The sequence below is a fragment of the Bidens hawaiensis genome, unplaced genomic scaffold (assembly GCF_021521415.1).
Source record: "Bidens hawaiensis isolate Kalapana, Puna unplaced genomic scaffold, B.hawaiensis_p1.1 tig00041216_1, whole genome shotgun sequence".
NCBI classification, from domain to species: domain Eukaryota; kingdom Viridiplantae; phylum Streptophyta; class Magnoliopsida; order Asterales; family Asteraceae; genus Bidens; species Bidens hawaiensis.
Genome location: NW_027505707.1, coordinates 33608 through 59178, shown reverse-complemented (window position 1 = coordinate 59178; position 25571 = coordinate 33608). Strand labels below are relative to the sequence as shown.

General features: G+C 35.7%; 2 protein-coding genes, 1 non-coding gene and 2 pseudogenes across 3 annotated transcripts; 1 reads left to right on the top strand and 4 right to left on the bottom strand.

Moving 5' to 3' along the window:
* Positions 1-1069: 1069 nt before the first annotated feature.
* TRNAD-GUC (transfer RNA aspartic acid (anticodon GUC)) lies at positions 1070-1141 on the bottom strand. The gene has a single exon. It is a non-coding gene; the product is annotated as a tRNA-Asp (tRNA).
* Positions 1142-11347: 10206 nt separating this feature from the next.
* Positions 11348-12097, bottom strand: LOC143614860 (copper transporter 6-like). The gene has a single exon (XM_077088176.1). It carries the CDS (start codon positions 11931-11933, stop codon positions 11445-11447), a length of 489 nt encoding a protein of 162 aa, XP_076944291.1. The 5' UTR covers positions 11934-12097; the 3' UTR covers positions 11348-11444.
* A 3586-nt stretch (positions 12098-15683) lies between these two features.
* LOC143614872 (copper transporter 6 pseudogene) lies at positions 15684-16761 on the bottom strand (annotated as a pseudogene).
* Positions 16762-18934: 2173 nt separating this feature from the next.
* LOC143614864 (UDP-glycosyltransferase 76H1-like) lies at positions 18935-21709 on the top strand. Its single transcript, XM_077088179.1, has 2 exons — positions 18935-19432; positions 20509-21709. The coding sequence occupies exons 1-2, from the start codon at positions 18937-18939 to the stop codon at positions 21372-21374; spliced, it is 1362 nt and encodes a 453-aa protein (XP_076944294.1). The 5' UTR covers positions 18935-18936; the 3' UTR covers positions 21375-21709.
* Positions 21710-22278: 569 nt separating this feature from the next.
* LOC143614870 (UDP-glycosyltransferase 76H1-like) lies at positions 22279-24082 on the bottom strand (annotated as a pseudogene).
* Positions 24083-25571: the final 1489 nt, after the last annotated feature.

Below are 25571 nucleotides of genomic sequence, written 5' to 3'. Positions count from 1 at the left end.
GATAAAAAAATAATAGTAAATGATAAGTTATAAAAGAAATTAACTCTCAATAAAAAACACTGTAAAATAAAAGCATTTCGAACATTTGAAATAAAGTTTATAATTTAATACCATAGCCCATAGGTGCATTAAAATAAGTAAACGAGTCATGTATTAAACTAATACTAATATAATATAACATCATCATTTATTATACTAACTTTTTAATCACTATTAGTATTAGCTTTGTAAACAAACTGAACGTTCAGTGAACTATTCATGAACCGTTCAGCGAGAAGCTCATTTATATTCGTTCATTTACTAAACAAACGAATATGAGCAAATGTATCATTCGTTCATTTATGTTCTTTGTTGGATGAAACTTTAGATGAATCATCTACTTAATGTGTAATATTTGTCCGTATGTGTTCATTTGAGTGTGTTATTTACATTCGTTTATGTTTGTTCATAATTTCATATATGTTCGATATGTTAGTGAATTGTTCGTTTAAATTTTACATGAGCGAACATAAACGAACACGGACATGTTCATTTTTTAAAAGAACGAACATGAACACAAATATTAGTCCGGTTAAGTGTCCGTGTTCATGTAAATCATGTAAAGTAAAATGAATGAACACAAACATGCTCTTGTCGTGTTCGTTCGATTCATTTACAAGACTAGTCACTATGTAACAGATCATCTACTGGTATTGTCTGAATATAACAAGCAGATTTGGAGGTGAGTGATGACTTGGTGTAAGATTCCTTTTATGGTTTGTTGCTTAGTGCAGGAATTGTTTTAATGTCCAGGAAATATATGGTAATTGACAACAATAACAAAAGTTGGTTCATACAATTTTTTTGCCCACATGTTCGGTAATTTGAAAATCACGCAATGATAGATTTTTCAAAAACAGCCATACACAAGACGCGTTGGAGGAGAATCGGAGATCGAAACAAATTATATTCTTTGGGCACTTGGTTAGAACGTGTTGCTATTGGGGGCTTGAAACGGAAATTGAAAGGTTTTTGCGTCTTGTTTGCCAGCAAGCAAACTGAGTGAAAGAAATCAAAAATTAAAAACCGACGCCGTTGCCGGGGATCGAACCCGGGTCACCCGCGTGACAGGCGGGAATACTTACCACTATACTACAACGACTTGATGTTTGTTTGTTTTCAAAGTTGTTTAATAATACATCTTTTAACTGAGGTTTCATTTGTTACATCAATAAATGCATATTAATAAAAAAGGATTTATATTCTTTTAGTTCAAATGGAATAAGAAGATAACAATAATATCATATAAAGAAATGATGAGTAACTTTCAATTGTTTGAAAATGTTTATGTTTTGATATCAAAAGTAGACTATAAACTTATAAAAATTATAAAGTCTATGAATTATGTTTTGAATACAGTCATAATAAAATACTACAAACATAGTAGTCCTTTTCAGATTTCTGAATCACAATTCACAAATGACGATCACATGTCAGTAGTATATCATTTTTATAATTGTTATATGATAATCCAACTACTAGAAGTTTGTAATATATGTTCTTGTTTAGTTGTTTGTAGGATTTATAAAGGCACCATATCTTCATTTAATAGTATGTGTAACTATTTTATAATGATAAATTATGTAGCTGGTCATCTGAACATACACTGATACACAAGCCATGTAACCAAATCAAATTAACCGAAGTTGTAGAAACCGAAACTCCCCTAAAACTGATGTGACCACAAACAAGAATCGAAAGCATTAATCCACTTAATGAGTTCAAATATGTGGTGTCTGATTCGACATTTCAAATAGGTCGTTTTAAAACGGTATGAGGTCTTCTAAGGCGAAGATGGTACACTCAAAACTACAACTTAGATCTAACAAAATTTGTTAATAGAAGTGTAAACTCAAGCGTTTTACAAAACAAAAATGGTCTAACTCAAAACTACAACATAGAACTAACAAAATTTGATAGTGACAACCAACGTACTACACCATTTGTGCAACCAACTATTTTGCATAAAACGTACAAAACCATAATTAGACGTATGTTTTTATATATAGGTACATATATAGCCAAATTTAATAAGTTACAAGCCTATTCTCATAGTCACCTTTGTCCAACTATAAAACAAATACTGCCTCACCTTCTCCCTAACATACCAAACACACTTTCTATTAAAACCTTTGAGCTCTCATGGCACTCAACGATGATGACGACGGCGATTTCATCGTGGAGTTAACTCGCCAAATCGAGGATTACATGCTTCACGAAGATGATGATGATGATAATAACCATAAAAACACACATGTAACATGTTTTGTTAATCAGAATCAGAATCAAGACCGAGTTAACTCGAAGCAAGGAAGGTGGAAAAAGACTGAGTCGACTCAGCAGATGAGCTATGCTAGAGGAAGGAGAGTGATGTCATATGGGTCGGGTATGAGAGCGCTTTTTCTTAACAGACCGGGTTCACAAAACAAGTATAATGGGACCGGTGTGTTCTTGCCTCCTTCGGCCACTTTCCAACAACTCATAGCCGCAAAAAAAACAGGTACCTACTTGAGACAAGACATACACTTAAACACGAGAATACACATGTTTTGGGTTGTCATGTCTAACATGTGTATAGAATATGGGGCGCGTCTTCGGGTTGATTTGTAATTAAACAAGTTAATCTGCTAGCATGTTTGACATGTCTTTTACCGTCTATCAATTTGATTAATACTTTATAACTTGATCATTGACTGCCAACCTGTCAAACCGTTTATGAGCTTTATAAAATAGGCTAAAGTGGTTGTGTTCTTGTTATATGATTTTGAGCGTGTGGGTTAGAGTTTTGATGTATTTGACATATTAAGAAATTTAGAACATGTTATGATTAAGCAATTGTTATTGTAACTCTTCCTGTTAAGCTACTCAAATTTCGTGAACCCAACAATTAACGGTTGTATTGAATTATAGATAATAATTATTCTATTTAGTAAATTTTAAATCTGATTTTAAAATATTTAATGTACTCATTTAGTTGATGAATAGTAATTTTATTTGGTATATAGTAGCTCAAAGAGGTATAACAACGCAATTTATTGTCTGTTTGCTTTCTATTTTAATATAAAACACTATTTTTTATTGTGAATTTTACTTTTAATTATGGATTTTATGGGTGAGAGAGCCATTAAGTATGCCATATAAGTTTTGTAAATATTGTTTTAAGGAATTGATATATACTAAGGGCATTTTAGTACTTTTGTGTTTTTTTAATGTATATAACTTTTCATACTATGAAATTAAACATGTGATTTTTAAAAAAACTATTTGAAAACTTGGTTTTTGTTATTTGCTTTTATCTAGTATTTTGTATACTCACTTTTAAAGACATAAATTGTAGCCTTATAAGAGAATAACATAGGACAATACAATTTTTTTCTTTTTAAGAAATAGTTATGCATCGCTAACTTAAATTATTAAGGGGTGCTTTCTTGAATATATTTTCGCAAGGGTAGATCGCTCAGGCTGAGGGGTGTGGGGCGCTAACCTGGGCGCGTGAGCCCCTCTGCTCGCGCCCCCAGGCGCTAACCCCACACCACCGGGGCGCGAACCGGGGCGCGAACGGGGCGCGAGCGCGAGCCCCCAGGCAGGCGTGAGTGTGGTCGCGGGAGAAGAGAGAGAAAAGTGAACGTTGGAGTTAATGAAAGAGCCGTTGGAGGAGAATTAAAAAAAAAAAATTAAAAAAAAAATGTCCTATATAATACACAACTTCAAAACACATTTCAACCATATCAAAACACAACTTCAAAATAAAACCCATTTCAACCCATCTTCCCAACTTTTTTTTAAAAAAATGTCTGGAAATTGGTACCCAAACCTAGATTCAGAATATATTGACGACGATTTATGGTCGTCACCAGACCAACCTATGTTTTATTCGGGGCCGCAAGAAACATCCGGCTTTCAACCATCCAACATACAACCGTCTCCTAACTTTGTTGTTCCAGAGACACAAGAATCACACGGTGATGCTACGGGAGCAAGAAGACGCGTCCACCGGAAAAAACAACCTGCAACGGACGGGCCGGGACCGGCTTCGACTCCGAGGACGAAACGGAAAACCACTCCGTGGTCATCGGATGAGAAGGAAGCCTTGTGTCGGGCTTGGATAGTCATTTCTGAGGATCGGCGTTGCGGTAATTGTTTTAACGTTTTTAAAAATGATTTTTAATAAAAAAGTTAAATAAAAAAGTTAACTGGAAATCTAATTTAATTATTCATTTTGCAGCCGACTACCAAAAAAGCAAGGTTTTTTGGACAAAGGTTAGGGAGACGTTCTATACGCTCGTTGAGAGTACAGAGCGAAACGCCGATATGATTTCGGGTCGGTGGTCCGAAATCAGAAAATTTGTCGGCTTGTTTACTAATCTTTTCAACAGGAACGCCGGTCGTATGAGACCAAGTGGCAGTGATGATTTGGCGGTTTACAATTTCACGGTCGAAGAGTGGAGGCAGGAGTGTTTGCGGAGGTATGGGACGGTGAAGACGTGGGACGATTTAAAGTTGTGGGAGAGGTTGAAAAGGTGTTCCAAGTGGGTTGAGCTTGTGGCGCCGGACCATGATGCGGAAGTAGGGCCGAAACGGACTAAAACTAGTTCGTCTGGAGCGTATAGCACTTCCGCCGGGTCGGATTGCCGCGTTGGATTCGACCTAAACATTGCGGGGGAGGAAACGTCTTCACCGCCGAGGAGGCGGCCATTGGGACGGGACGCCAAGGGGAAAAAACCGGCTGAGGGGGGAGCCGTAAACATCGTCGATCTTGTTGAATCCCTCAATAAATTCAACAAAACCATGGAGGTGGTCTCTAATGACAAAAAGGAAAAAAGTCGAATGAGAGATTTGGACTTCCTTACAAGAGACTTCAGTAACCTAAATCCGGTCGATCAAATGCTGATGGAAAAGTAAAAGGAACGTATCCGAAAGAGGTTGATCGAAGAAGACCAAGCCGAAGAATAAGAATAATGTTTTTTTAATACTTTAATTTTTATTTTATTTTTAGATATTAATGTGTTTTTTTTTAATGTGTGTTTTTTTTAATAATTTATGAGTTTTTTTAATAATACGTTTTTTGAATATATTTATAAAAAAATAAAAAAAAAATCCGCTGGAGCCCCTGCTGGAGCCCCTCCACACCAGGGCCAGGGGCTCCAGCGGGGGCTCCAACCCCCTTATCCAGTTTCTCTCTCTGCCACACGTCACAATATTATTGGCTGGAGCCCTCACTCGCGCCCCCGTTAGAGCCCCCCACACCCCTCAGCCTCATGGTAGGGGCGGACATGTTGGTTTTAAAATGTATGCCATAGACGAATCAATTGTGAAGTGACAACTGCCATAAAACCGTCTTTAACAATGATAACATTTATCAACTTTTGAAAACATGATTATATGATTTAAAAGACATGAAAAAATTACCTCGTATAAAGCGACTTTTGGGTCCACACGAAATTCCAATTAAATACATGTAATTTTCATCTTGCTTTTAGATTTTTTTAAAGAAAAGTTGGACCATGAAATCAAACATGTGATATTTTTAAAACTATTTGAAAACTTGGATTTTTTTATTTGCTTTTTATCTTAAAAATATGTAAAATCACTTTTAAAGACATAAATTGTAGCCTTATAAGAGAATAACATACAATGAAGAGGTAGGTCCCAGCAGAGCCCAGTTGGACCCGCAAGACTCACCTTGAACAGGGACGTCTGCGCAATGACCAACTGCTCCAGCAGGACCCACCATGCTCAAAGAACCTTACGCGCAGTACGCCAGCTGTACCCGCAGGGAAAGCCTCCCAATGGTGAAGTACCCCGCCTGTTCCCGCAGCTGCGGATACAAGCCATCAGGGAAGGCTACCCGCACTAACAGCAAGGCTACACGCACAAGGCATTAGCTACTTCAGTAGTCACATGAAGGAATGAGCAAGGCGGGAATACTCCCGCCTAAATGAGCCAGTCCGTATGCTTCTGGAAGGTCTTTCGTACTATACCTACTAAGGTATGGGCGGAACAGACAAATTGACCAGAGCAGCCCATGAACCAATCACAGGGTGACAGCTCACCGACAACAATACGAGGATGAGCACCCTCTAGTACTGTTTGTCACTATTAGCCGCTGCCTACTCACCAACCCTTACGATGGGACGTGCGCAGCCTACAGTTGGTGGAACAGTGCGTAGCCGGCAGTAAAGGAACAGTATACAGCCGACCTTTACTGTTGGCCGTAGCCTATCCACCAACCAGCATGGCCTGTGCGTAGTCCACTGTTGGTGGAACAGGAATACTATTCAGCCGGCTGTACCTTCTAGGAAACCTACCTTCGGCTATAAATACTCCAACACCTTGGAATGGTAAGATCATCTGATATCTCAATCTTGTCTAGCAATCTCTTAATATACACTTATATTCAGAGCAATCTAGTCTGATTCTCACGCCGGAGGGTGGTCACAAGGAGGAACCCCCCCCTTCTCAGTGACGAGCTTACGGTGTCTGTTTTGCAGGTCCCCTGAAGAACAACCTTCCCTGCTAGACCTCATCCTCGTGGGAAACATTATTTAACCCCCAGATTATCTGTAATCTGCCCAGGGTTCACTTAGTGTTTCTTCATACAACAATACAATTTTTCTTTTTAAGAAATGGATATGCATCGTTAATTAAATTACTTAGGGGTGCTTTCTTGAATATATTGGTAGATCGTCCATAGACGAATAAATTGTGAAGTGACAGCTGTCATAAAACAGTCTTTAACAATGATAACATTTAACTACTTTTGAAAACATGTTTATATGATTTAAAAGACATGGAAAAATTACCTCCTATAACGACTTTCTGGTCCACACGGATTTCCAATCAAATACAACCAATTTTCATCTTGCTTTTAGATATTTTTTTAAAGAAAACGTACACCATGAAATCAAACATGTTATATATTTAAAACTATTTGAAAACTTGTTTTTTGTTATTTGCTTTTATCTTAAAAATATGTAAAATCACTTTTAAAGACATAAATTGTAGCCTTGAGAATAACAGTTGTATACAATTTTTCTTTTTAAGAAATGGATATGCATCGCTAGTTAAATTACTTAGGCGTGCTTTCTTGAATATATTTCGCAAGAGGTAGATCGTCCATGGTAGGGGTGAACATCTTGGTCTTAAAATGCATGCCATAGATTAGTCAGTTGTGAAGTGATAACCATCACAAAAATCATCTTTAACAGAGATAACATTTACCTACTTTTGAAAACATGTTTATATGATTTAAAAGACGTGGAAAAAGTACCTCTTATAAAGCGGGTTTTAGGCCACACCAATTTCTAAAGAAGGGAAAAATCGACTATATATAAAGGATTTCCAATCAAATACAACTAATTTTCATCATGCTTTTACTTTTTGTAGTTCTGTTATACAATTTTGAAAAACTTATCAGTTGTACTTAGTTTCCATTAAGTTTTAATTGAAATAAGATACACAAATTAGTGTCACTAGTTAGTATTTAGTTTTTGCATTTACATTTAAGAAATTAGTGATCTACGAGACTACGATTCTTTTATGTGAAAGGTAGGAAAGAAAATTGCAACCAAATACCTACACTATCTAAAGATGAATTTTTTTTCAAAATAATAATAATAATGATAATAAATGTTTTTTCTTTACACTTTTCAACTTTTAATCAGTATATTTAAAATAATATAAAATTAGTTCCCCTCACATGAGAGATAAATATGTTCATTTAGGTCATGTGCAGTTGATGAACTATAAAATCGGACGATTTGTGACATTTGACGTCAAATCAGCAAATGATGAATTTTTGTTTTAAGGGTTTAGTGGTGTTGTATCTTAATATGTATATATATATATACACACACATCACACACATAATAATAAAACAATAATATTTCCAAAAGCATCAGCAGCGACAACTCCCCCCCCCCCCACCCTCCTGTCTCCCTTCTTATCGCCTGGGGCGGTGTTACAATGGATAATTGCCCAAAAGTGGGGGATTTGTCGCCCACTACAAGTAGGCTGAGGGTACTATGAACGTATGTCGATGAAACCAAGCAAGTTATGTGCCACCTAATTATACTATCTTTGCTTTCAAAACTACCCGAATGTATACGGGGTGTGTTTGGCATGCAAAAACTATCTGAATGTCACAACAACCCAATCACATTCCAAGTCAAAACCATTGTTGATCGGGTAGTAGGAACCAAAAATCCACCTATATTTATACTTTGCAGGGTTTAAACGTTTAACCTTTTTAATAGAAGGAAAACACCTTACAACCTGGACCGGAAGTTCCTTCTAGGAACCTTTTGGCTTTACATAGTCCATCAATATTAGAATACTCATTTACCAAAACTGTTATCTTATTTATTTCTATTTTAAGTTTAAATATATAATAGTATTTCATTTATTAGCGTTTAGTGTTTTTTAAGCTATGCGTAAAGTGTTGTCATGTAGATAGGAACACTTCCAATTATCATACTCATTAAGGTGTGTAAAGGTTTCAAAAGAGTTTCACTTCTGTAAAGGAATGATGAGGTGTGTGCATGATATTGAGTAACAGAAATTAAACAAACAAACTCACCCATGTTGTTGCCACACTCACAAAATGCCCACTAACACCTAGGGGCGGTGTTCCACGCCCTAATAGCTGTTCAAAAAGCTCGAGGCTCGGGCTCGTGGCTCGCTCGATAAAATCTCGAATAAAACTAACTAAAAAAACTTGATTTGAAACATCCTGAGCTGAGTTGTCTCATTTTTGTTATCGAGCCAAAATTGACCTAGGCTCGGCTCGATCTTAATCTCGTTTAACTTCAAAATCGAGCTAGAGCCTTAGTTGAGTTGCCTCCCTTTAATTTCGAGCCCGAGCTCGAAACCACCCTGGCTTGACTTGGGCTCGACTCGTGAACAGCCCTCGGCCCTATGCCCTTTGCAAATCGATTACATATGGTCTTAAAAAGTTATATATATACCACTTTTACTTGAGAAGTGTTTCACTTGGAATCAATATACAGGTTGTTGTACTGCACTTGTCCCAACTAGAATAATAGAAGTACTAGAACAACATTTCAACAACTTGAAGTCTCCTTCGCCGTCAAATAACCTACTTAACACCGAATCTACTCACCAGGTACATTATTATTTATATTTTGAACCATAGTATGTGGCATGTGTGTAATATAATGTGTATTATGTGTGTATGTATATTTATCTGATTGCGTCATGTTGCTCTTTTATGTGGCAAGGACAAAGAATTGGCATGCAACAAAAGTCACGAAGGCGGTCGATGACATCGATAGACCACGTATAGAAGAAACTGCCTCAAGAGTGGACATATTAAAATAAGATCGAAATAGTATACCTTATTATTATTTGTGATAAATCTGCATACCATTATCAATGGGTGCAGGCATATAGAATAAGGACCTTTGCTAAAATGCCTAAAAGTGAAAGAATAACCAAAGTTTATGTTAATGTATATAAGAATACTTTGTTTTCTTAAGTCAAGGGGTGTTAAATATAAATTATTGTTACTAGCTAGGTGGATATGTACTTTAAACAATTGTAACTAGGACAATTCTTGTCATGATAGTGACCTGTTCAAGTATTATTAGTAATTGTTCTAAAATCATGTATTATTATTATTATTATTAATTAATTAATTAATTAATATAAAAAAAGAGTGTGTAAAACTAAGTACATAACGCTTAAAAGGTCAAGAAATATGTGAGTTATCTTGAGGAACAAGGCGTATATGCTTTATGTATAATAAATCATGTTTGTTCTAAATTTTTGAATCCAAACAACTTCAACTAGTGCACATCAAATACTCAAATCATTTCATACACGTCACATGATACATAAATTCGGCTCATTAGGAGACGCATTCATAAAATAGTTTAGTTAAACTCATCAAACAAAGTATAGTTTCTCTATTTTATATCAATTAGGTTCTTATACAACGTTAGAAACTTAACCCTGGTCACTTATTAAAATCTTTATCTTTAAAGTCAACTTAGCTAGACGTTTGAGACATAACTTAAGCACCACACCTTTAAAAGGGTTACATCTCATTATACCTTTTTCTATATATAAATACGTTATCATGCAAGATTTTATAGTCCAATTATTAATTTATTATAGTAAGTTAGTTGTGTGTGTGAATTAGGCTTGAGGTGTGTAGCATTTGGACTCATCGGACTCATCTGGGGTTCGGGCTACCACTTTGGGTCCACACTTGTTAAGCATATTGGGCTTGGAGATAGTCTTTAATTCTTGGCTCTTCTTTAAAGGTGCACAAACTACTCGGTTCTGGCCCCAGTCCAGTGTACCTGATTCAGAACTGGTTTCTACCCGTATCTGGCCCGTAGGTATGACCTGGTATAGGATATCTTCCCGGAACCGGAAATAACCTTTCAAAACCCGGCCCCACCCTACCTGAAACCCGAAAAAACCCGGAAAACCCCCGGTCAAATACCCGACTATACCCGGAACCGGTGCTACCCGGTTTATGCACCTCGTACTCTTCTTGAGTTGTTGATGTTTTTAACTTAAGTCTAAGCACTATCATTGTGATTAATCACAGAACTATCATAATAAACATATAATAAACAACATTGCCGGACTGGTAATTTTTTTCGTAGAATCACGTAGTGCCGACTTTCGGATTTCTATCAACTCAATATTAGTACTCTAGTAGCCTGTATTGGATCACGCAGGCAATACCCAAATGAATAATATTTAGTTTAATGAAGCTAAATTTTAATTTTAAATTTTCCATATAACTAGACAAATTCGAAACTTTTGCATACAAAGGAGCATTGAGGACTCAAAAAACCATGGTTAAATATACTCTCATACATGATACATGTCATAACCCAAGGTCCCAAGAGAGTATACAACCATACCCAATAAAATCAAACATATCAATATTTATGGTCTAAATTGAAGTCAGTTCAATCAATAGCTCATCAACAAGTCTTGTTGATGTGGACTCGTAGAAAAATCGACTCAAAACACTTCAAAAATATTTGTCCCATAACGCAACTTGAGTCAAGACCTTAATTTCGACGCCAAATTAGATCATCGTCAATATAACCACTTTGAAATCCATAAGTTTCAAAGAAAGCAACAATCGTCAATATAACCATTTCGAAATCCAAAAGTTTCCAAGACATTCGATCACATATCACATTATCGTCGATACAACCATTTTGAAATCCAAAAGTTTCTCGCATCATTTGTTATCGACAACTATATTATAAATTATAAAAACTATGTAGTAACCAAGTAAATGACCAGATAACGTATAGAATCTTTTTAATTAACTAATGTAAATCAAAATTCAAAATATAACATAAAACATATTAATCCCAAATAAACATAAAACAAAACAAAACCCCAATTCCAACCTAGGCACAAATCATCGGCGACAGATCCGAATTCTTATCCTCGGCGGTCGGCGGCAGCTGCTTCCTAAAAACCAAACTCCCAAACACCAAAAACCCTAGCGCGTGACCCGCAACCGCCGCCAGAAACACACCACCGTTAAACGACATAACCGCCAACATCACCATATAAGCCAACCCAGCTCGAAGCGTATGCACCAACGTTTGAACCAACCCCACCGCCACCGTGCCGGACCCTCTACGCGCCACCCGCGCGTGGGACAAAAACTCGATAATAAACGCTAAAATGAAGACGAATATGAGAACCAGCGCGTACATACCCGACTTGGATCCGGGCCAACCCGGGAAGAGGATTTCACCGTTGGTGCCCCAGAAGAAGGACATGTGCATCATCGGGTGGTGGTGCATGCCAGTCATCGGTGGTGCTCCGGTGGCGGTGGGTGGTGGTTTTGGCATGTCTGACATGCCGTTCATGTGACCGCCGCCGTCCATTAATATTAATATTATTATTAGCTCTATCACACAGAGTGAATAATAATATGTGATGTGTATAAATAAAGGATGTGTGTATAAAATGATGGGTACAAAAAGTTGGTTGCGTGAATTAATGATATTAAAATGATGGGATTCTTGTTTGTGGGTGGAAAGTTTATAAAAAGTTATAATAATAAGATATTAAAGGAATTTTTTTAAAGTTAAAATAATATTACTTTTGGAATGAACGTATGTCTCGTGAATGATGTTGCATGGACGGATTATTATTATTTTATTATTATTATTATTATTAACAAATTTCTTACGGAATTCCGGTACGTGAGACTTGAACACAAGACATCTTTTATTCAAAATTATGACGTTTAAAATTTTTATTTTTTGTTAATGGGCTATAATCCCAGACAGATGTTTTAAAAAACTAATTATTATTGACATTTGAAAATTAGCTAGTTTTTTTATACGTGAGGTGTGAATTGCGACGGGACTATTAAATCAAAGAATACACGTGTATATAAAATCTTTGAATCACACGCGCAAACTACATTAAAAATAGTCCATAACGTAAACTACCAACTAAGTTGAATCTGTAAAGAACATAAAACATATAAATAATAATTAAGTTGAAACGGTAAAGAGCATTATTCAAACGGGTTCGACTTAATAATAATAATAAAAATAATGATAATGATAATGATAATGATAATAATAAGTTAAATAATTTATAAAGTATAGGGTTTATAATAATTAAAGTTATAAAGTATTTTAATTTTAATTTAAAACTTGAAGGAAAGAAAAATAAAGGTTTTTAATACTTCAAGGGCAAAAAGTTAAAATAAACATTCAACGGAAGAAAATTAAAATTTGCTAGAGCTAAGAAATAAATAAATTAGAAAAATGAAAAAAAAGATAAAGAATAAAAAGCATAATAACTTACAAACTATTAATGCATAAAAGTACTCTAATAAATAGTTAGATAGGGTTTGTTACGAATGAATAAAAAACTTGTTTGGTTATCATCTACAAATGGAATGAATCATTTCATATTTCATGAAAAATTAAACTTCTTACATTTTTAGAATTTTCCATTTTTTTGGGATATGAGTGTTTTTGTTTTCATTTATTTAAGGAATAAAAAATAATCTAAAAGTTAACCATTATTATTATTATAATATAAATATAATAATATTATTTTTCGATTATAGTTATTATATTATTATATAATTATTTATTATTGTTTTATATATTATAATATAACTATTATTATATTAAAACTGTTACTACATCATCAATATTATAATTATTTTTTAAATTGGTTAAAATTTCATAACGTACATACGTGATTTAGTGTTGTTACAATTATTTTTATTCGGTTTAACAATCTCGTTACAACATGAGGGTTATAAAAATTAGTTATTATGAATATTCATATTATTATTAAAAATTTTTATTTAATAATAATAATAATAAAGTGATTAATCAATTTATTTTTACATGGTAATAATTTATTTTATTTTTTTGTCCATTCCATTCTCTATGTATTTCATTACCACATACCAAACATGACAAGTGATGAACTTTTTTGTAATTAAATATATGGAATAATAAATTTTTTGTTTGGCATTTTAAAAGTAATAACATTTTTGTTCGGAATCCAATTTGGATGGAATTTGTATCCATTGACGTCTCTTTAAACACACAATAGTTATGTTTGTAAGATTTAAGAATTGAGATACGTGTAACTGGTTATTTGGTTTTGCTTCCACAAAGGTGTTATCAGTTATGACTTAACTGAGAGTCTCTTAAATGACATCTCATTTGTCACGAAGGTGAATTGATAAGACAAGAATTAAACATATAATTTTGAAATACTTTTTATAATTAAGAAAATAGTTTAAAACTAGACTAAACTCTAATAATCCTAATTAGAAGTGATGTCTCGATCCATATGCTCAAGCCGGCCCCAACTTCACGGCCTAGGAATGAGCTTGGTATCGGTATCGAAAGTACTTAATACGGTATCAGTTTGGTACCAATACCGAAGACAAAAAATCAAAAAAATATCGGTACGGTACCAAACCATACCGGTACCGATGCCGAAACCACAAAAAAATTGGTACCGAACTAGTACCAACGGCACCTAATTGTTATTGGTGCTCGATACTATTTGCTCATCCATATCACGACCCATAATTCGAGTTAAATAATTAGCCCAATAGGCAAACAATCTCCTCCACAAATACTACATATTATCAGTGAATTGATACCACACGGTGCCGGCTTCTTCATTGCCCTCCACGGAAATGACTCTGTGTGCTCTAACTCAAAACAAACTGTTTCTAGTCATTTTATGCACATTGAAGAAGTTCGAATATTACTTCCTTTCATTTTATTCAAATTGAAGATAAAAACTTAGTTTGTAGTCACAAGTTTATCTCTAGACTCGTGCTTAGAATCATAAGTTTTTTTTTGAAAGGCCGATTTAATTAAAAACCAAAAGAGAGACTATTTGCAAGAGGCAAGTAGTCCGAACAAAAAAAGCAAAACAAAACAAAATACAACCCAACCGAACTTGTAATTAAAGTGGAAAATTAACGAAGTTAAGCTGGCACCATTTATCCCACTCTAGATTTGTGCTTTTGCTTCTTTGCTTCTTTGCTTCATCCATTAAAATGAGGTCATTCACCATTTTAGAACACACGAAAGGGACACTCTTAAAAATGAAGTCATTTCTTGATAACCAAATTATCCAACATGTAACTGTCAAGATAGATTTAACTGCATGACAAGTCTCTTTACCCTTAATAGTTTTACTTGGAAAGTCTAGAATTTCTTCAACCAAATTAAAATTCGGCCGTCTTGGTAGCTGAACCCAATCAAGTATTAACGATCATATTAAGGTCATGAATATGAACACATATTGAATTTCAAAAAAATGAAACCTTTAAATTGTCCAATTGTTTAAAATCAAGTATACATTGTTAGAATTCTTAGAATTAGAAAACACGGATTCAACGATAATGTTTAATTATAGAATTACGTATTTTAGCTCAATAACCTTATTTCTAGAAATAGATGAAACTTGTGGTATTGAAGGGTGTAAAATTGTAAAAACACCAGAAATGATGTATAGAAGCCGTTAAGAATTCAACAAGCAATCAACCATGGATATAGCCTAAATCAAGAAACTGTTAGTACGTGTTCTTAAGTAATACTGCCCAATTTGACAAGAATTTTGAAATTATGAGAAAAGTGTGCTCTAATCTAAAATATTCTAAATATCTCGTTTATGCAAATGGTGGTTTCTGATAAAATCATGTTTATTTGAAGTCCCAAAAATGAAGAATTAAAAAATCTAAAGATGGTTTTATAAGTTTATATGCACATATTTGAAGGTGTTGGAGGTGCCATTAGAAGTAATCAAAAGAAAATATGCAACTTATATATAAATGTTTTTTATTTACAGTAAAAAGTTATGATGATTTCCTGACTTTTATATTATGTTGTGTAGCCTCTTTGGTTCCTATGTTCGATGATCCAAATATATCACATATTAGTTGTTCGATGGCACACTTTTGCCGTTTGCTAGAGGCTTTGTTGGTTTGGTATTTTCGGCTTTTCGTGTAGAGGTTTTGTTGGTTTCGTTTTCTATCACTACACCTTTGTTTTAGGTTTGTTCGATGAAATGCTTATTGTTTATTTTGACCTCGTTATGTTATTTTCTTGCGAAAATAGGAGGATGGATATCAATTTCAATCCACATACCCGTTAACCCGAACTTACTAATTACTAACACATCGGTTGGATGTGATTATCACCCTTACTTTAGAGCATAAGTTATCCCAAAAACACATCTATTTAACCAAATAACTGCATATCATTGCTAGAACTCAAAAGAATATCATTTACTACGTAATCAAACAATTAGAAAATCTAATAGACTATAGAATTAGCAAGCCATTGAAGCCATTTCCGAATCTTTATCCGATGATTTTTTAAGCACTCGAAACACATAAAACCCAACGGCATGCCCCGCTATCGCCACAACAAACACACCAATGTTGAACGACATCACTGCTAACATAACCAAATACGATAACACCAAACGAAGAGCGTGTAACATCGTACGTGGTATACCGTTGGATTGTGTTGGGGTAGGGCTATTATGAGCTAGACATTCGTTGATTAACGCGAGGACAAACACCAAAAACAATGCCAAAATATACATTCCCGTGTTGCTTCCAGGCCAACCTTTGAACAAAATCCAGGAGTTTTTACCCCAATAAAACGTCATGTGTGTCATCATTTCATTTTTGCCCATTCCCATTCCCATATCCATATTCATATCCATTCCCCCCATTGAGTCATTTGCGGGTGCTTTTGGCGGCAGTCCTCCCATTGTTCCGTCGTTGTTCATCACCATCGGTTCCATTTCGTCGGCGGTGGCTGCACTTCGAACGGAACCCGGGAACCGTCACGTTGATTATCTATATATTATTTTTCACTTTTTCCTCAATCCAATTCTAATATTGTTAGATCGGAAAATTTAAGTACCCGAGATATTCGTTTTGTGTGTATTTTCATGTATTATTTTCATATGTGCATTGGACTTGTGTTGTTCATATTGGTGGTTTTCCTATAAAGAAGCAATGTATTCAGAACAAAAGGTTCACAAAATCTAAATATTTTATTACAACTTTTATTGTTATTATTATTATTGTTATTTGTAAAATGTATTTTTTATATTGATCCACAAAATTATTGGCAAAATTGTTCCGTTATCAAGCTTTCTGCTCTCAGTATCACTAGAATATGTAATTTCTTGGAAGCAACCAACCTTGTCAAATTACTAAGTGGTGGGGGTTTCTTTGAAATAAAGATATTTAATCTAGAGAAAAATTCCTAAAATAAGCGTCCGTGACAACGTTTTTTATATTTTAGGTGTCATTTGCAAGAAATTACCAAAATAGGTATTATAATTTAGTTGTGACGAGTAGTTTGTATAACCAATTAAAACTTGACACGTGTTTTTAAACTAACAATAACAAACAGATTTACTAACTATTTACTCGTCACGACTAAATAAGTTTTATGCTTCGTAATCAACGCCCACAAGTAATTCATAAGTTCTTTAATTAGTCGCAACGAGTAGATTGTAAGGTTAAACTAGTCGCGGCGAGTTAACTACTAATAAACTACTCGTGTAGGTGTAGGGAATGTAAACTAGGTAAATTAGTCGCCGCGACTAAAGGACATATGAATTACTCGTGAGCGTTGATTACGAGACATGAAACTTATTTAGTCGTGACGAGTAAATGATTAGTCAATCTGCTCATTACGGTTAATTTAAGGGCACGTGACAAGTTTTAGCTGGTTCTACAAACTACTCGTGCGTAATCATAAACTTCTTTTCACGACTAGTTTATAATACATATTTTGAGAATTTCTTGCAAATGACACTTAAAACCTGAAAAACGTTTTCATAAACGCTTATTTTAGGAATTTTCTCTTAATCTAGGAACTTTTTTTTTGAACGGCCAACTAAGTAACGCCGGGTACCCCGTACGCGGCCCCCATTGGCTAAAGGTAGCCCGAGCCGGCCACTAGTCCGGACGGACGGAGCCCCTAGCGGTCCACCTGTTGAGGGATTCACCGGATAAAACCCAACCCCCACGCCCGCCAAACGGCACGACAGCGAGGAGCCGGTAAAACCGGGTGAGATCAGGACTCGAACCCTGGCAAGCCAGAGTCATCTTTCATATCTCCCATATAAGTTGGTGGTAGTGAGGTTTAATCCCCTACCTCTCACTTATAAAGTAAGTGCTCTATTATTGAGCCAGAACCAATTTATTCTTAACCTATGAACTTAAAAGTATTTTGTCCAATAATATCTGATGTACTACAAAGTTCTTCCTTTCTTGCAGGTCGAGATTCGAGTCCTAAAACAAACATTGATATAATATTATTGATATAATATTATTAGAAGTAGATTAGATTGTTGTTAAGAAGAAGACAAAAAAAAAGTAAAAAAAAGAAATAAAAAAATGTTAACTTAAGGTGTGTGTGGGACCATGGTCAATGTTGTCTAGATTGGAGTGCAACAGCGTGATTGTTCCAGAGGTGGTGCTAGGGGGGCTACCCGGACCGGCGGACCCACCAATGACGGTGCACCTTGGAATCTTCTCATAATATGTGAAGGTTCTTTAGTAATGAAGTCATAATAATCTTGCACCAATGTGTATTTTAACATACACATTGTGAATTTTCATTTTTCTACTAATACATCACGTTAACTAATTAATATGTATAACCTGATGACATTAAAATGACCAACAAATTATAAAAAAGATCATCAAGTATGTGACTAGGAATTATTATTATCATTACTAAATATGACTCATTTTTAACTATTATTTTGCATTGATCCTCATATATTAGGACTTAATGATTTATACTAGAGGCTTGCTATCTTATGTTATCATTATCTTCCTAAATGATTCAAGGTTAGCACTAATTTTAAAAGTTATGTAAATTAACCAATCTATAAAATTACGGATATCGATTTATACCAAAGACATGTTATCTAATGGGATCGCTACCTTCCTAAATTAATTTATTTATCTAACATACTGATTTGTTTTAGCTAATGTATTTTAGCTCAACTGACACCGAAGAGAATACGGAGATTTTGGGTGAAGACGCAATGTCTCAATTTCAAATCCGATCTCAACTTTATCATACCTTCGGGCGGTGGCTGTTAGAAAATAAGATGGTGGATTTAAACTACATCTGTATGAGATCACAAACACATTAGATTACCACAAATAGCCAAGGGGCTGTTAATCGTAAAAAATAAAAAATAAAAAATCTAACAATATATTGAAAATTCTAAGTTATCATTATCATTACCGACCACTATTTTGGACTTTGGTGCCCAACGTAGTCAAATCTCAATTTATAACTAGTGTGTGGTCTTTTTATTCAACAAGACAACGTCTCACACATGATCAGTAACACAACCAAACAAACAACAAACATGTCGGAACACAGCGGCCGTAGCCGCCGTCTATTATTAGTACCATGTCCGTTACAAGGTCACATAACACCCATGCTACAGCTTGCCACCTACCTTCACTCCCAAGGCTTCTCAATAACCATAGCTCATGCTGACGTCAACCCGCCGGACTCTTCTAAACATCCAAATCTAACCTTCCTCCCTCTGCCGGCAAACTTATCCGGCGCCGACAACTCCGGCGGGTTGACTCAGTTCTTTAAAAATACTAATGATAACTGCAAACCCTATTTGTATGAACACGTGGCTCAGAGTAATGATAAGGAATCACTTGTTATTGTTCATGATAACTTGACGTTCTTTGCCGGTGAAGTTGCTGGTGAGTTGGGTGTTCCGGCCATTGTCTTACGTGGCAGTAGTGCGGTTTTCTTTCCTGCTTTTAATATTATTCCTATACTTCATCAAGATGGTCGATTTCCTCCGTCAGGTAATTAATTAATTAACCGATAAAACCGAACCGAAGGTTAGCCTTTTAGTTTGGTCATAAAGGAAATGTTCGGTTTGGTTTTGGTTACCGCTCATAATAAAATCAATTAACCGAAAATAAATCGGTTAAGACTAGGATAGAGCTCAAATCTGTGAACATTTCGGCTTCGATTTGTAAAGGGCTCAGATCCTAATCGAGCCGCCTGTGCACACCTCTATCTTGTTGAGATTAGAGGCGTGGCATAAACAAGGCGAGCCAAGTCCGATCAAGTTTGACTTGTTTAACTTACAAGAGCTTGGGCTTGCACATAGCTTGTTTTGAGATTCAGGGGAGGCTTAGAGGGTGTGCGAGCCGCACAATCGGCCGTGGCACGCAAGTTTCGGGTGCACAAACTTTTTTATACTTATTACATATATATGTTTCTTGTGTTAAAAACAAGGTTATTTGCAATGGTTTATGAGATAATTACATGTTCAGAATAGTTTCTGCTTATAATAAATCGGTCGATAAAAGTTTTATCCATGTACATTAGCAAATAAAATTTTTCGTTAAGGCCTACGGGCCTTTTTATTTTTGGCTCGGTCGAGGTAATTAAATTCTCGAAGATGGCCCTGTTGAGTTCCACTATTAAAAATTCAAACTCAGCTCGGTTCGTTTTTTTTTGCTTATTAATTTTCATTGGATTATAATTATTTTTATATATAATATAGTTATAACTTCTAAATATAATGGAACATATATTATCCAGTTCTAATTTACATAAATATTATACGTAACAATAGTTATTAAGTATTATGAGTTTAATATGCTAAATCAAGTCATAAATATAGTTGGCTTGTTTAGACTCACAGGTCAAATCAAGCTTAATAAGTGATGTTGTAGCTCATGCTCGATTATTAAACAAGCTTACTTTTAGATTTGAGATTGTTTAAGCTCGACAAATTCAATCTTTTAACAAGCCGATCTTAAGTAGCTCATGAGTGGTCATAGGATATATTAGTTTGTGTCTACACACACATATTTACAGGGATTCATATAAGTGATTACTAACAAATTGTTATAAATATGTTTCCAAGACTCTTTACTACAGGAAATCATTCCAGAACTGCATCCATTTCGTTACAAGGATCTACCTTTTCGTACCCGCCCAATAGATAAAACACTTGAACTGATCACCTTACTCGCCCCCAAGACACCCCCAACCGCGTTTATTTGGAACACCGTCGAGTTTCTTGAACAATCGGTACTATCCCAAATCCGCAACAGCCACCACGTTCCAATTTTCACAATTGGCCCACTTCACAAAACGGTCACAATCGGCTCGACAAGCTTTCTTGAAGAGGACACAAGTTGCATCACTTGGCTAGATACACAACCACCCAAGTCAGTTATTTATGTCAGCTTAGGAAGCTTAGCTAACTTGGATGAAAATGTAGCATGTGAATTAGCATGGGGTCTGGTCAACAGTAACCATCCGTTCCTATGGGTGGTTCGACCGGGTTTGGTTCATGGGTTTGAGTGGACCGAGTTTTTGCCGGAAGGTTTGGTAGACGAAATTAAGGAGAAAGGTTTGATTGTGAAGTGGGCCCCACAAAAGTCGGTTTTGGGACATAAAGCGGTTGGGGGGTTTTGGAATCACTGTGGGTGGAACTCGACTATGGAAGGTGTGTCTGAAGGGGTGCCAATGTTGTGTCAACCGTTTGATGTGGACCAGTTGTTGAATGCTCGGTATGTGTGTGACGTGTGGAAAATGGGGTTTGAGGTTGTTGTGGAGAGAGGGGAGATTGCGGGTGCGGTTAAAAGGGTTTTGGCGGGTAAAGAAGGGGAAGAAATGAGGCGGAGAGCGATTGAGATTCAAGAAAAGGTTAAACTCGCTGTTGGAGATGGTGGTTCGTCACATAACTCGTTAAAGGAGTTGGTAGCTTTCATTTTGTCACTGTAAAATTGTGATTATAAGTTTGTCATTTGTGTGTATGATAGTAGTTGTGGGGATGGTGATACTAGTTAAATATTGATACACAATAATGAGTCTGGAGTAGAAATTGCTATTTTAATTCAATTGCATAAAATGGGTCTGGAGTATAAACTGTCATAGTAGCAGGCCCGCTTTGTGATTCATTGTATAAAAATGGAGGCAGCTGTTGTCATGACTCAAACCCGACACGAAAAAAAAATAGATTTTGGTTTGACTAACAAAATCCGTTTAAAAAACATGTCGGGTTTGGGTTTGACTAACACGTCCTGTTTAAAAAGCGGGTCGGGTTCGGGTTGACCCAAATAAAAACGGGTTAAAAAAAACTTTTATAATTATATTTTTGTTTTTGTTTTTGTTTTTTTCTTGTTTAGTTTTTCCATTTATGTGAATACACTCTTGCAATCTTCGATCCAATTTTAAGATTTTTAATATTTTTTTTTCATGTTATTCATTTGCTCTACCGACTCTAAATTATATCAATTTATTTCAAAAATCATTCTAATTTTTTATGAATGAGTTGTTTTTGGGTTGACCCGAATTTATGTGTGTGCGGGTCGTTAGGGATGAAATCTTTGACACGAATAATGATATGGGTTGAGTTCGGGTTGCGCATTTCAACCGGCCAACTAGCAAACTATCTGCTTGAAAACCAACACAATTGACACCCCTGTTAATTAAATGGGACTGTGCTTCTAGTTATTGAGCCTAAAGAAGAGTGTGATGAAGCTGATGTCAAGTCTAATAGTATTAATAATGAATCATCACATATTATTATCATATCGTGCACAATGTGTTCAATGAAATGTCTACCATAAGGGGTATACTTTTGGAACTTAAAGATGAATAAAAATGCTTGTTACAAATTTCAAATTTATAATGACAAAATAAACTCTTCCAAATCCTTCAATGCATTGTGTGAAGAACCACCATGGTTTAATGCATGTTCAACATTCTTTTGAACCTCTATAGCTCTCTGCTTCATTTCTTTATCCACCAAAAGTCTTCTAATTGAATCTTCAATTTCTGTTTTCTCCACAATAATTTCAATACCAATCTTCCAAAAATGACTCAAATACCTAGCATTCATCAACTGGTCTACACTAAATGGCTGACACAGCATTGGAACCCCTTCAGAAACACTCTCCAAAGTCGAGTTCCAACCACAATGGCTCCAAAATCCTCCAACCGCATTATGCGCCAAAACCTCCTTCTGAGGTGCCCATTTCACTATCAACCCTCTCACCTTGATCTTATCAACCAAACCCTCTTGCAAAAACTCAAACCATTCGTACCCATGAACCGAACCTGGTCGAACCACCCATAGGAACGGCTGGTTACTATTAACCAGACCCCATGCCATCTCAGTTGCAACGTTTTTATCCAAGTTAGCCATGCTTCCTAAGCTAACATAAATAACTGATTTGGGTTTTTGTTTATCTAGCCATGTGATGCAATTAGTGTCTTCTTCTAGAAAGCTAGTGGAACGGGCTGGGGCTGTTTTGTGCAACGGGCCGATGGTAAAAATGGGAACTTGGTATTGTTGGCGGACTTGGGTCAGCGCCGATGGTTCAAGAAATTCAAGGGTGTTCCAAATGAAGGTGGAAGGTGGTGTGTCGGGGGTGATCATTTTGGCTGATTCAATCGCGTCTTGTGTCGGGAGGTCAATAAAGGGTAGATCTTTGTATCTAAATGGCTTGAGCTCTGGTACTATTTCATCCAGTAAAGAATCTTCAATTAAAGTTCAAATGGATTGTTAGAGGTTGCAGTGGGATGATTGCATACATAATGAAACACATCAAAATTTTATGCATGTCAGCATGTGTCATTTATTCAAATTATGTGGTTAAATCTAAATGTCAATATAATTTGATAGATTGAGCTAAAAATTCGGACTAAATAAGAAAACATCTTATGACGTAAAAATTTAAGCTATACTCGTCGAATTTTAGTTTAAACAAGCCTCAGCTTGAGCACGAAACAACAATATTGAAGTTTATTAAATAAACGTGCTCGGTGCTCTATATAGCAAGCTTGTCTTGTGATTTGAACTTTTGATTAACAGAGTAATTGGAATTTAAACCTTTTATAAAATTTAAGCAATAACTGGTATGATTCTTAAATCATGGTTCGTAAATAAAATGATTAATGATCACATATTCACATAGCCATGAATATTTAAAGTGTTTGTATATGTGCATTTTGGGTAGAAAAATTACCATGCACCGGAAATCTGCCTTCTTGGTGGAGCCGAGGGATGATTTTATACGCTGGAAAGAAAGCCGCGCTGCTGCTGTTCATGATGATGGAAGGTAGACCGAGATCAACGGCCAATGATCCTCCAAACACCATGAGGCTATCATATATTATAACCACTGATTCCTCTGTCATGATCTGAACAAGATGTTCCCTTAGATGAGGTTTGCAGTTATTGTTCAGAGCTTGCAAGAACCCGAGGAAGCTGGTAAAGCTGCCTGGGCCCGATAAGTTGTCGGGCAAAGGGAGGAATAAGAAATCAGGATGATTTGAGGAGTCTGGTGAATTGAAGTTATTGAGAACCACCCTTTGGAATGAAGGTAGGTGCCGAGTTGGAGCATGGGCGTCATGTGGCCTTGTAACGGGCTTGCTACCATCACAATTCGCCAACGTCTACCGCAGTTCTCGGACATCGTTGGTTGTATCAAACGTCGTAAGATAATGTCTTTGTTCTTATTAGAAAATGGCAACTCAAATAATGTTCACTCATCACAACCTCTTCATGAGTCATTCAATAATTGTGCAAAATGTTCACATCTTTTATGTAACAATCGGGTAGCTTTACTTACTGGTCATACAGGGTCGGGTCAGATAGCATAACTCTTCCAGTAAAACTGGTGAAAACGATCAGTGAAATTGGGTAAAAGATAAAGACGCTTTGACAGTTAAACATAAACAACAATATTAATGTAAGACCATGAATTATTATTTATTTATATTCAATAATTTATTGTTAAAGAGCAAACAACTAATATCATTATGATCAAAGAACTCCTAACACAAATAACTTCTTCACATGAATCACTGTAGGTTACAAAACGAAACAAACCATCCAAGTATAGTGAATAGTTATGAAGTGCTAACTTCCCTTTGTACCATTGGTAATGATAAAGAAAAGAAAAGAAGAGAATATAATAATATCATTAAATACTCGGACTTGCCATTGGCTACAAAGATCAAAACACTAAATAATCGATGAAATTAACATATCTGGGAGAAAAATCGAAAACGAATTACATACCTCCCGTGTACGGTTGAGGCCATGGCTGAAAAGAATCGATAAGCAAGCCAAAGAAGAACGTTTCAGAATCGATAATCCCTGGCTGAATTATAAGCTGTATAAAGTTGTTGTACCACATGCAGCACATCTTGTACCAAATATGAATAGTTGAATATTGGATAGTTGCTGACTTGGTGTGGTACTGTAGTACCACTTTCTTTGACATTTCTTTTTGATTTTTATCTATTTAATACAACTCTCGTGTTTTTCAACAAGGTATTAAAATTAATGTTAATGTGTAGATTAATATGTAGACTTTCACATGATATACTCAAGAGAAGTTGAATATTGGATAGTTGGTGACACTTTTAGGTGACATTTGTTTTGATATTTAACTATTATAATACAAGTCTCATGTATTTAAAAAGATATTAAAATGATAAATTTATAGATTAATGTGTATACTTGCACATGACTGATGATATGCTCAAGTTCCCACAAGAAAATAAGTATCGACGACGCCTCAACAGATTTATAAGGGGTCAAGAGGGTTCCTTTTCAACCTCGTGTAAAAGGGAAATGCTCCGTGTAACCGGACGACCTCTGTCACAACTACTATCTTCCTTTGAATGTACTGTGGTCCTCAAGCTATCATGAATTTGACTCCTACGAATTGTTGACGGAGGAGATGGAGACAAAGGAGGATCATCTTCATACGTTAAAGTCCTTGCGCGAATCCTCTCTTCCCGCAACATACGTTTCATATTCAGCCACAACTCTCTCTTGCTGCAACTGCAATCATTCTTCAAGTGTTTGGATCCTTTCAGATCTGGGATTTGGACGAAGAGATCTCGTCAAAGGATTACTTCCAGATCTGGAATATCACGAACTCGACGAGTCTCAGCAGTCAC

Bases quoted from the DNA above. Each gene is read 5' to 3' on its own strand.
- LOC143614864 (XM_077088179.1), top strand. From the start codon at position 18,937: ATGATCAGTAACACAACCAAACAAACAACAAACATGTCGGAACACAGC. The intron at 19,433-20,508 runs GTAATTAATTAA...TATGTTTCCAAG, and splicing joins TGGTCGATTTCCTCCGTCAG to ACTCTTTACTACAGGAAATC.
- LOC143614860 (XM_077088176.1), bottom strand. From the start codon at position 11,933: ATGGACGGCGGCGGTCACATGAACGGCATGTCAGACATGCCAAAACCA.